Below are 12461 nucleotides of genomic sequence, written 5' to 3' on the forward strand. Positions count from 1 at the left end.
TTGTGTTCCGTACACTGTGGAAAGCCCGCTGCGTGTTGTTTCAGCTTGGCTCTTGCGTCAGTGCGGGCTCCTCCGCCCCGGGTGCCCGAGGGCCTGTGGGTGCTGCAGGGTTAATTCCTACAGATCAGAGGGACTGCCCCTGCCGGGAGACTGCACACATAGCATCACTCTTCTCCCTCGCTCTTGGTTTTCTTGTCCCGAGGCGGACCAAACATCAGGAGCTGCGGCATGTGAAGCAGCTTTTCCCACTTCAAATTTCCATCGCCTCCTCGGGAAAATTCACCTGGAACTCATCAGAGCAGAGAACTTCTCGGAAAATGGAACTGGAAATGCCCTCTCAGACTGCCGTTCTCACACTCTTAATGGAAATCCAAACAAAAAACACCCTCTCACTCTCCCTCACAAGACCTGGAATTTATGTATAGATGTGCAGTGGAACCCTCTGTTTATATAAACCTAAAGCCAGTCTCAGTGTGCTACGTAAAAGATAGAAGACGACAAACAAAGGCGAATTGTGCTTCCATGACTGTTTGATTTCCAGGCGAAATGTGCTAACACTGTCTGTAATGTTGGGCTTAGGTGATGCTACCTGAAATAATGGTAATTCGAGGTTTGCCAATGTCAAATGCAAAGCAACATAATATTCCAGTTCTGGACAATAAGACAGCCCTTTTTCCATAAAGCATGTGCTGACTCTGCATTTCCCCCCTATACATTTCACAGGGCTCCATGTTCAGCACACAGGCACCAGACTCATACAACCTCTTTCTCACCAGTGCAGTCACAGATGGTGTGAAGATTTGGGACCTCCGCACACTTAGGTTGGTATTGATTCTGTCTGTTCTGTTGGATTTGTAATGGGTACACCTTTAATGTGAAAATCAGGCAAAGGAAAGTGTGATGGATGTTTATTGAATTATCCCGTGCCGAGGAAAATTATGACAGAACTGTATGGAAAAATATGAAAGTATTGATACCGAATACCTTTACTTAGGTTGGGACGACATAAAAACTTGGCTGATAGTGCTATTTGCAATGATTGACATACGATACTGAAATCTCTTCCTCATTAAGACACGATGGTGTTTAGCCTTTGCCATTCAGAATCAGGTATTTATTACTCCTGAATTCAGCCTCTTTGATAAGTTAGTATCATTGTTGTCATCAAAAAAAAAACATGATAGTTTTTTATTCCACTGCTGTTCCTCACGGAGCTAAATGACCTTATACTCAAACTACACCAACTTCTTTTTTTTCTTAGACAAACATTCCTAAGTTGATGAGTGAATCGGCAATTGCTCAGTTTCCAAAGTGCGTAGCTGAGAATATTTTTCTTTGGCCCTCAGTAGCAGATATCCATATAAGGCGGATAATTCAAGTAGGCTCTCTTGGATTTCAAAATGTTCCTTTTGGCCCACTAGGAGACATTATTGAGTATTTCATTCTTTCATGTCAGCGATTGCTTCCACTCCTCCTCCGGGCTCCATCAAAACCGTGGCGCTATCTGATAAATATTTGTCCCCGGTTTCCAGGTCAACTGCTGCTCCTGAGAGCTGTCATCAAGCGTCCCTCAGTAGAATCAGTTCTTCTGGGCTGAAATATTGTCTGTTCATTTGGTCGGCCTTGAGACGACCCCCGTTTATTTTATTTTCCTCTTTGATAAAACGGATGTGTCTTTGTCCGCTCGGACCAAACACAAAGAGTTACAGTTCCCCTGAATTACTGTTTCTCTGTATTTCTTTTCATGTGGTCCTTCCAACAACTGGAAGTAGTGAAAATAGTTATCTGGGTTTTATGATCATAAGAAACTCCTTATGATATAATACGGTAATATAACAATTCTTGAAACAATGTTTGGCCGTAGTGAAAGTTACTTAAGGCTCTCATGTGAGTGCACTTCTGGGTAATAAGATTATTTTATGCAGGTTTCATGAAGTCTTTTCTCGGGAAGAGCAGGAAGAACATTTTATTAGACGTGGAAAACAAACTCTCAGTATGCTGACAGAGGACTGGTAGATGAAATAAAAATAAGTTACAGCAAAATCTCAGAGTAAGCAGAAGTTCCAGGAGCAAGCTCATGGAAACACGTGTTTTTAAAATATAATGTCTGATGTTTTGAGCCTCACAAACACAAATCTCTTTTCCTCATTGTATTGGACTGTGGAAATCACTCTGAATTTAAAGCATATAAAACCAAAGCTTTTTGCATGTTACTTGGGATTTTGCTGAACTGACCCTTAACTGACTGACATATGTGAAAACAATGTTACTTATCTCTTTTTTATCTATCGCAATTTTACTAACCCAGTCAGGAGCAAACCTGAGCGAACTTTTCATCGGGCTCAGTTCTATTTAAAATAGAGAAATTTGTCCGACAAGCAGAGATTAACATCTAAACATCGAAACCTGACTGATTAAATAGGCAATGATGTTTGACACGAGTGCGTCCGGTCTTTTCCGTTTTATTTAAAAAGAAATTCCATGTTTAGCAGTCAGAGTCAATAATGGGGTTATTTTACACTGGCTACAGCTTTGAACATTGAGAATGTATTCATTATTGGACATCATCAAAAGTCATTGACATGCAAAGTCAATGGAATTGTGTTCGTACTAGACACAACATCGACAGAGGGTCTATGTTCAGACAGAATTGGGGTTATTACCGTGTCTTTGTTTAAACTGAAGAATTCCCAGAAGAAGACCACAGTGGGAAATGTACATTTGACTGAGTGGAACATTTCTGAAACTTCATCCTAACTTTATTTTTGCCTTGTTACCAGAGAATCCTCAGCGCCTTCCTCTTCAGACAGGAGCCCAAACATTCATCTTCATTCCTCAAAGATCGAATAGGGATAATGGTTTTTGAGAGTTTTTACACACTTGTAGAAAGAGTTTTATTAACTATGCGATCCGCTGGATTGGTTAAAGTTTATTTTTCAACCCCCTACCCTTTACTGACCCCTTGCAGTTCCAAGTGATTTGTTTAAGTGGGCCAGGTTCCTGTTGAGGGGTCTACACACCAGCATTTAAATAGAAGTCCGACCTAGTCACATGCAGTTTCTAAAGCTTGGGAGAACAGATGGTAATCTGTTTCTCTTTAGTGAGGCTTTATTCCCCTTAAAGCTCCTGGAATTTCCATCAACTGATAAATTCACGTTGAGTAATACATTCTATGATGAATACATCATTAATGTATTCATATCAAATAGGACCATAAAATGCACATTTTCACCTGATTTGCACTGATGCTGCTGCACTGGGTGAAATGTGTTGGCTGCAAGTAAAGAGCTATGATTAGCCTGATGATTACCTTGAAGACGGCCCCAGAATACCCAGGTGGATTCAGTAACCGCACAGGTTCCCACTCAAGAGGATCAGACCCTCCAGTGCCGTCTGTGTTAGTCATTAGACAAATGCCGGATACTCATCACTCACACAACATGGAGTGTGTGTGTGTGCGTGTGTGTGTGTGTGTGTGGGATTCAGCTCAGCGTCTCCTCTCCCTCAGTCCAACATTAGATCCACATTCTGACCTAGAAAAGCAGCAGAGTGTTTACGCTAACTTTGTTAAACTGCTTCTTATCAGCGTGATAGTGAGCGGATGCGTCAGTTTTGTGCAGACCTGTCCAGATGTCCTGATGGGGGATTTAGAAACAGATGCGTCTCATCCGTTTTGTTATGCACAAAAATTATTAGGTCAGAATTGTCATGAGTAGCTCTCACACTATACAGCCATGACCCCATTGCTTAAGTACATCCTTAAAGTCAGGATAACCTTTACCCAGTTTTCATAACGGGGTTAGCCTTAGTCCGTCACCTCCAGAGTCAAGGTTATGTGGGCTTTATCGTTTATTTTAATGTCTACGTTTTCTGATTGGCTGCACTAGCTGTCAATCATCTTCAGCCTGTGTTTAAAAAACGAGTGGATAAACTCACCTGGGTCTTAATAATGGTTACGACCTTTGCGCACCACACTCTCGGGTCTTGAGCTACACACAAGAGCATGGTCCCAAACTGCAGCCGGCATGTGTGGATGGATGATGCTGCTACGTCTGACTTCAGCTCCGTTGCAGCCACACTTACTCTTGTGAGGGCTGCATGGGGCAGATAGTGCCGTCAGCTGACAGTGACAGTACCCTGGAAAAATGAGAGGAAAGCCTTGAACAAAATACAGTGATTTGATTTAGGGCAACACCACAGAAAGAAAAAAAAAATCTCGGCGACACAGTCTTAAAAAGAATTCCACATTCATAAAGTTTGGGTTTTATTGCCTCGCAGTTGTATGAACGTGCTCCCATGTGTCCCCGTTGTTCCAGTGTATGTTTCACAAACTCCCTGGTACTGGGTATATCGCATTTCTTTATGGTCACCGGTGAATATGACCTACTTTCGGTCCGGCTTAATGACATTAGCATGTGCATGTCAAAAGACTGGCTCTCACCAGATCCCTGTCAAAGCCCTGCCTCACCAACATGCCAGCCCGTACACTTACTGAGCAGTTAGTTCAGTAAGGACGTTGTAAAGACATTACATGCCGTTGCAAACCAAACGAAACAACACAGCAGTTGCTCGGGGGAACTATCCGTCATCCGCTAGCTGCTCTTTTCCTGTGTTTTGCTTGAGTCATGCTCAGCTCCTCGTCCCTCGGCTGGTTAAGATGTTTGTGAAATGTGAAGTCTGCAGGGTGGCATTCGGCTCCTTGGTTATTCCTGCGCCGTTCAGGTCACTAAACTATAAAAAGTGACGGCACTCATGTGTGAAGCCCCATTTATACTCAAACTGAAGGAATATCAAACGTTGCTTTTTAGATCAGATTTTTAACAACAGTGACCTTTTCAATTTTACAGTCTTTCCTGCCCTTGAGTCCTGGTTTAAATAGTTTTTTAATGGCTTAAATTGTGTTATTTTACACTATAAATATTAATGTGCTCTTAATATGAACATTGCAGTGACATAAACCAGAATTATAATGATTCAATCCGACGGGGACTCAGTAAAACTGTTTGTATTATGACATCATTTGTCAAATATTCAGTCTCTCCTTCACATCATGTTGCCCTTGATTTTGTTGACCTCATCATTCCTCTCTCACCGCTGTATATTTCACCTCCTCAGATGTGTGCGCCGTTATGAGAACCACGTAAATCGCTGCCTTCCATGCTCCTCGGCCATCTCGCCGTGTGGCCGCTTCATCGCGACCGGCTCCGAGGACAACTCTGTAAGTTGTGGTACTCAGGGTCTTTAAATATGAAGTGTGTGTCTCATTCTTCCTTGTATATGCATCTCCGGTTATACTGTGTCTCAGACAATCAGGTTTTGTGAAAGAACAAGTTGAAAAGACACATTTGAACGGGGTGACAAAGCAGTTAAGAGGTTGTCTGTCAAAGCCACCCACAGCATAAATGTGTTCGTTTTATTGTCAATTTCACAACGCCGTGCACACCCACATACCAAGGGGTATTTGGTTTTATGAGTTAGAAACAGTAATATTCACAAAGTTGTAAAAAAAATTTGATGGTGAGCGTGGCATTTTAAAAGCTGAGAAAAAACAAATATGTACTTAACCGCGTTTATATGTGTATATCAGTGTCTGGTTAGTTTTTGTATAGTCTTTGCAAAGAAATCCACCGAACATATAACAGTTAAATCATGGCCCAAAGTACCACAACACAAAGGGACAGATACGTCCTGAATGGAACTAATGATCTTTTATATCTGCAGTCATTTGTGTAGTAGGTACGATTCACCAGAAGCATATTCAGCAAAGTTTTCCGACTCCAGTACTACGACAGTAAATGATTATATACGTATAATTTACACATGCTTCATATTGTTTACATCTTACTCGACGTTGTACATGTGAAAAACATCAGGGAAACAGTAGCATAACTCTATAAGTTTCACCTCTATTTAAGGTGAGGACTGTTTGCGCTCGGCTCAGAGATTTTTTATTTGGACCTGAGCCTTTTTCCATAGAAGTCAAATTCAACATTCATGTCGAAGCAAGAACTGTTTAATTGCTTTTCCAGACGGTGCCTTATACTCGCTCTCGAGAACGTTTTCAGAAGCCTGCCTCCCTTTTCCTAATCCATCTCCCTTCTCTTCTGGTGTGTGTGTGCCTGTGGAGAGCAGTGGAATAATATATGCATGCCACTGGTTATCATTAATTATGTGGACTCGAGCACGGAGCCCGACATTTGAGAGCATCTCTGTCGACCTCCGACGTTTCCAACGTTGCAGGAAACGGGGAGAGTGTATTCGGTAGAGGGCTGCAGCGTATGTATTTGTAGCTGCCTTGAGACTCCGATAAGCCAGACACATTTATACTTGTCTTAATATATCAAAAAGCAATCATGGAAAAGAAGAACCTCCATTCTCTGCAAAGACTCCCCAGATCATGTTACACATTTTCCCAAAAACACAAGGCCAAAAACAATCTAAGCAGAGTATGATTTCACTGCGGTAGATTTTAACCTGTTATACGTTCAGTCACAATATGTATAATGTTCACCTACTTTGACCTCCGCTCTTAATATCCAATATGAATTTGATTATTTAGAATTGTATCTATATTAATCAAGACGCCTCTGCTCTGTGCTTCACTTAGCGTTGATATAAACCGATCCATCTGCGGGATCCTTGTGATATTTGAGCATTCCTGAACTCTTCTCTTCCAAGTATCTAATGCCCTGTTAGGCACCACACACGTCATACGCTTCAGACAGAGAGACACTCGACCCGTGGACCCTTTGACAGAGCTCACGTACATAATACAAAACAGCTGCAGGAATCTGATGAGTTGCCGTCTGGTAGCAAACATCTTCATGTCTATTTTTATCTGTGGTCATGGCACCGGAGCAAAAAAGACTAAGCCCTTCAAATTTACTGATTCTACTTAAGGTTTCAGATTGTGAGAAGTGTTGTTCCAAAGCTGTCGACACAAGCACTATGCTAATGTGTTGGGTGCAGCGAAGGCCGAAGTGGGAAATCTACACCTACTTAACACCCACAAATTGAGCTTATTAACAAGGCATTTACGACCTCTAATCAGAAAATAACAGGAATCGGTCTGTTTGGATTGTTAATTATTCTCAATGACCAATTTATTTCGAAGTGCTTAGTGTTAGAGTCTGTGACAAACCTCAATAACTAAGACTTTTTATTCAAATCAAACATAACAGTATTTTGTAAAGCATTTTGGCTCAACTGGCGTATAAACAGATGTGACTCGATTCTACTTGACTGTGTCTTTAGGATTTGCTGCCAACTGTGTTAAATGGTTTATGGTGGTGTTTTTCTTTTTTTTGTTTCACATTTCACACGAATGAAAATAAAAGTGATACGAATTTGGCGAAGAAAAAACATATTTGGGAAAAACATATTTGGTTCGTCACTCCAAAAGTATCGAGTGTTGTGTTGAGAGTCAGCAACAGTTTTTTCTTGAACGCACATTAGACCTCCAGTCGTTTGGGCGTAATTCAGCAGTCGAGACGACAGATTCTGGCTCAGATCTTGTGTCTGATTACTGAGATCAACATGACCCAAGTCTCACCGTCGAGCCAATCTCTGAACATTGAATCACTTTAATCAGTGAGAAAACATTTAAAGCGAGTTTACCTTAAAGTGGAAAATATCCCGAAAGCAAATTTGTATGCTTTGTGTATTGTTTTTATAATTCAACTGTATGAGCTTCACTAGGTGGGTCCACTTAACTCATTTTATGTTGGTTTATCGTATACTACATCTGTACATGACTGCGTAGAACAGCTCAGTTCTCCTTCTTGTGTTCACGTTGTCCAACTCGTTCATTTCAGGCCTACGTGTATGACATCCGAAGCAGCAGCGTCCTCCACAAACTCCAAAAACACTCAGACACGGTGCTCAGTGTGACGTTTAACCCGGCCACACCAGAGGTAAGAACCTTTCTCTACCTTCTCTTCAATCCGTCAGTCAAACTTTATTTCTCATACAGGAAAGTGTAATTCAAAGCTAAGAATAAGATTTTAAAAAAAAGATAAAAGAAAAAGAATGGGGGGCAATCAAATTGTATAAGATGTAATAAAATAATGTCTATAAACAGTAATTAATCAATCAATCAATTCATTTTATTTGTATAGTCCGTATTCACAAAGTCTAATTTGCCGCATAGGGCTTAACAGTCTGTTCAAGGTGTGAGAGTCTCAAGTGAGGGATCCCTCTCCGGACAGACAGAAGTGCAGTAGAGTTATAATATTTAAAACATTCATGAGAAAATACTGTCTAATATAAAGGAGAGAGGTGTATCACTGTTTAAAGCATAAATGCACAAATCAAATGCCAGGCGATGGAGATTTTAAGCTTGTGTTTAAAGATTTCAAATATTCCCAAATCTGCCTCACCAAAGGTTTCAGTCCTGCACGTTGGAACAGCTGACTGACTCTTCTCTTGTCCTTATGCTCCATCTCTCCTCATGTTAAATGAGGCATCGGTCAGATTTCTCTACATCTCTTGAAGCTGGTGACCAGAGATAATATTTTGTGCAGATATAGTTAATATCTTAATTTCATTTTGTTTTATTGACATTAGGGCATGATGACTTTCCAGATGTTGATCTATTAGTAACTTTGCATTACCGTCATGAGGGACATGCCTATATACAACATAGTCAATGTGTGTTTCGCCCTCAGCTCTATCACCGATCAAACATACACATCAATACTATGATCTCTGCAGTAAGACAAGGCCTGTGTAGCATTAGTGTAGCTGAGTCTTTTAACATTTACCCTGCCAGATTTTCATTCGGGATGTTTCTTTCTGCATCTCAGTCAACACACTGACCCTAAGTAAGGGGATTGTTCTTTATCTCGAGCATCTGAAACAGGTATGAAGGAGAAATGTCTAAAAGCAAAGAGGTCAAAGTGAAACCCAGTGTCAGTCAGAGGTCATGTCATCATCAGTCCAAGAAACTGCTTCACCTCTTCAATCTGATTTTCGGAGTTTTAACGACGACGTGCCTTTTCCTTGAACTTTGAGAAATAAACAAAAATGGGAAAACATATTGTAATGTTTCCCAATATTGCATAAAGTCATCATCCAGTCTGCATCATCTCTAGTTGCTCTGCGCTCCAGGCGTTTGTAAAGAAGGAATGGTATCCTCAGGCTGAGGTCACATAGCAGGGCTTAGCTGGGTCGCTGGATTTTATGTCAGTAACTTCACAGAATTTCTTCTAGTGGCCACGAAAGAATTCAGCGATCGAGCCAGAAATAATAAGAAGCTCAAGTCAGCACCTCATGTGTGGGATGAGTGCACTTGTCCTGTCTCATGTGTCAGTCTGTGTTGTCTTATACTACACGGTGTACTGAAATGGCCAGCAACACAGATTCTTCTCATCCAAAAGTATCAAGCCCACACAAAACTGCTGTTTGTATCTATAAACACAGCTGAGACAAGTACATCTTTGTTAAAGTTCAGCCCCCTGAACCAAAACCATTTCCATTTACAATGAAATCAAAAATCCACCAAATCAGTCTGCGGGTTTTACCAGTGGTGGTCAATAAATGGTCCAATCAGATAATGAGTAGCCCTCGTCTCTTCCGCACCTTAACCCTTGTGGGATCTATAGTGGCTCTCTTTGTGCACTGTGCTGATCCGCTCCTCTGTCTGACTGACTGCCTGCAGGGTTGTTCCAGCCTGTGATTGGCTGCACACTTCAACAGTGGAAAAAAGAAAAGAAAAGAGACATATGCAGGGATGTGTTAGTTGACTTCAGAAGCTTCTTTCCACATTTTCTGTGGACTGTTTATCATTTTTACTGGATCCCCTTCTAGTTGAAGGGTTTGCAGTTTGTTGCATTCTGTGGTAACCGATACAACAGTTGTTGTTGTGATCTCTTTATCACAGGCCGTCCCAAAAATGAATTCAATCCAGATTTCAATGCTTGGCCTCATACTATCAGTCTAAACTGAAATAGAAATTCAGGGACTGAAGCCAAAAGCTCAGTAAAGGTCAAAGACCTTTGTTTCTCCCGAATCTCCATCACATGAAATCAAAGTTTTCAGTGCAGTTTTTTCCCCAGAATCTGTTCAGTGTCTCCAACAAAGTCTCCAGTGTTTCAGGGCAACAATTCCCTGTAGGAGGTGTTTTGTATTCCAGTAAATGATTTTCCTTTGGAGTCGTTCAAAGTATCTGCAAAAGAAAAAAATATCATATCATAAAATATAATATCACAACCTCTGCTGGATGTCTCACGAGACTTCTTGTTGGCTGTGTTCTGGCACATGTTTTAAATCTGCATGTCCGTCAGCTTGATGGCCATTTCCAGTGGTCTGCAGACTGTGCAGACACACTTCATCAGTTAGAGCATGATCGCTTCCCATCAATACCTCTGCACCTTCTGTTTTATTTGATACAACACCCGCTCGTAGCCATAAAAAAAATCTGAAAATGTTGGCAATTGTATTCTTAACCATCTGTGTCAGGTGGAAAGGTTAAAATATATAATCAAAATGATTAAATCTTCCACATGGAAAATGAAAAAGGAAAATCTCTCTTTCTTTAGATCTAGCCATGTGTAATTTCTATGAGGTCCTCCTTTAATCCCTCCTCCTCTCAGATGTGTGTCTCTGGCCGTCTCATACGACAGATACCTGCTAAGATTTGTCCAGATCGAAGTCGTAAAATTCACAAATGTGTGAAAAAACCTGAAGGGCTCCAGAGGGTCTGCAGCTAAAAAAAGAACGGACACGACGAGTCCACCCACCTCGGAAATCAGGATGAACACACAGGAACACTCTGATTCAAAGTGATGTATATTTTGGCACGTACAGAACAGACTGAGTGGGATCTATGATATCAGCGTTAACTGTATCTCGGTAGATTACCTGCAGGGCCTTGAGGTCAGTCTTATTCTTAGCTATTTCTCCATGATTTTCAGTGGTATTTGTATTTATTAATCTTAATTTTTCCGTTGGCACTAATTCGTCTAATTCGCTTTGTCATACTAACAAATGAATAGTTATACATGTAGATTATTGAATTAGACGTATTACTTATTACATAAACAATACTTTATCTGCTCTAGTCAAGCAGTTTTATAAATGTGATTAGCACTCAGCCGGGGACAGATCCCCTTTTGTCTGCTCACCCAGAGAGGAGAGAGCTGCTCCTCATCGTTCTTCCTCACTGTGGCCTATTCAATGTTTCACCAGACTTCATTGAGGGAGTCAGACTTCTCAAGTTCTAATCGAATTGAGATAAAACTATGAAAATGAAAAATGCTCACCCTGTATTCAGTAGTTTCCACAAATTCATTTCAATTTAATCTCATGAGCTTTTCAGCCATATCAGCTCGCAGAGGCAGTAACATTGGATTAAGTGCAGTGGTGGAGGAAGTACTCAAACATTTACTTCAGTAAAAGTACAAGTAAATAGACATAAATGTACCACATAAAATGTTCTTCCTGAGTAAAACCACCTGCCCACTCTGATTGGATCCATGGACCAATTTCCTTCTTGTTATTGAGGACTTTTAATAGATTGTGAACAAAGAAGTGAACATGTGACACAATGCACTGTAAAAGTGATGTGGGGTAGAAAGTACAAGTGTAAGAGAAAAGTACCTGGAAAATAAATCTACTTAAGTAAAGTACAGATACACTAAAAAATGTACTTATGTACAGTGACGATGTAAATGTACTTTGTTACTGTACACCACTGAAGAAGTCATTGGCGGAAAGAGTCCACTTAGTTGTCACTGAGACGGATCTGTTGACATGCGAGCTCAGTAAATGTTGTGGTTCCATCCACAGCACTTTTATGACTTTTTGTCCACGTCAGCTGAAAGTCAAGAATCAAAAGGTACTTCTCCCTTCCTCTGTACTTTCCCGTGGAAAATAAGTGGGTGGCAGAGTGAGGCACTGTCACCTCAGACCAGAAGATTCCTGGTTCGGTCTGCCTGTGCAGAGTTTACATATTCTTCCTGTGTCTGCGGGGGGGGGGGGTTTCCTCCGGGTTCTCCCGCTTCGTCACACTGTCTAAACATGTAGTTTTGGGTTACGTCTTGGGGGTTAACAACACACAGGGTTATGTCTCTGTGTGTTGACCTATCATGCTGGCGGCCTGTCAGCTGAAGATTCCCCTCATGAGCATCCTCCACAACTTTATCACCTGGATTGGATTAATGCAGCTGTAAAGATCCATTGAGATGCTGCTGCTGCATAGATGCAGATTTATAATGCAGCTTTATATGTTAGATGCTGATACAACTCTCAGATGTTCACACTGATGGCTTTAGATGTTCGAACCCTCCTTATAAAACCCGTCAGCCTGTTGAAGTAGTTCGACATGGGAAACAACAGTTCACTATCTGGCAAAACGTGAGCATTTATAATTATTACAAGCTGCAGAGGAGTCGAGCTTTGTAAAACCCAGGTTCACACCTTTTGACTAACGGTGATGCTCTCATCATATGAGCATTCGTCTT

At 41.1% G+C, this 12461-nt stretch overlaps 1 protein-coding gene across 1 annotated transcript in view; it reads left to right on the forward strand.

Moving 5' to 3' along the window:
- wdr27 (WD repeat domain 27) overlaps window positions 1-12461 on the forward strand; it is a 37708-nt gene that overhangs the window by 18431 nt on the left and 6816 nt on the right. The window contains exons 21-23 of the mRNA XM_047342176.1: window positions 724-821; window positions 5116-5218; window positions 7815-7913. Coding sequence (XP_047198132.1) covers window positions 724-821; window positions 5116-5218; window positions 7815-7913 — 300 coding nt within the window. The remainder of the gene's footprint in view (window positions 1-723; window positions 822-5115; window positions 5219-7814; window positions 7914-12461) is intronic.

The sequence above is a fragment of the Hippoglossus stenolepis genome, chromosome 12 (genome assembly GCF_022539355.2).
Source record: "Hippoglossus stenolepis isolate QCI-W04-F060 chromosome 12, HSTE1.2, whole genome shotgun sequence".
In the NCBI taxonomy this organism is placed as follows: Eukaryota; Metazoa; Chordata; class Actinopteri; order Pleuronectiformes; family Pleuronectidae; genus Hippoglossus; species Hippoglossus stenolepis.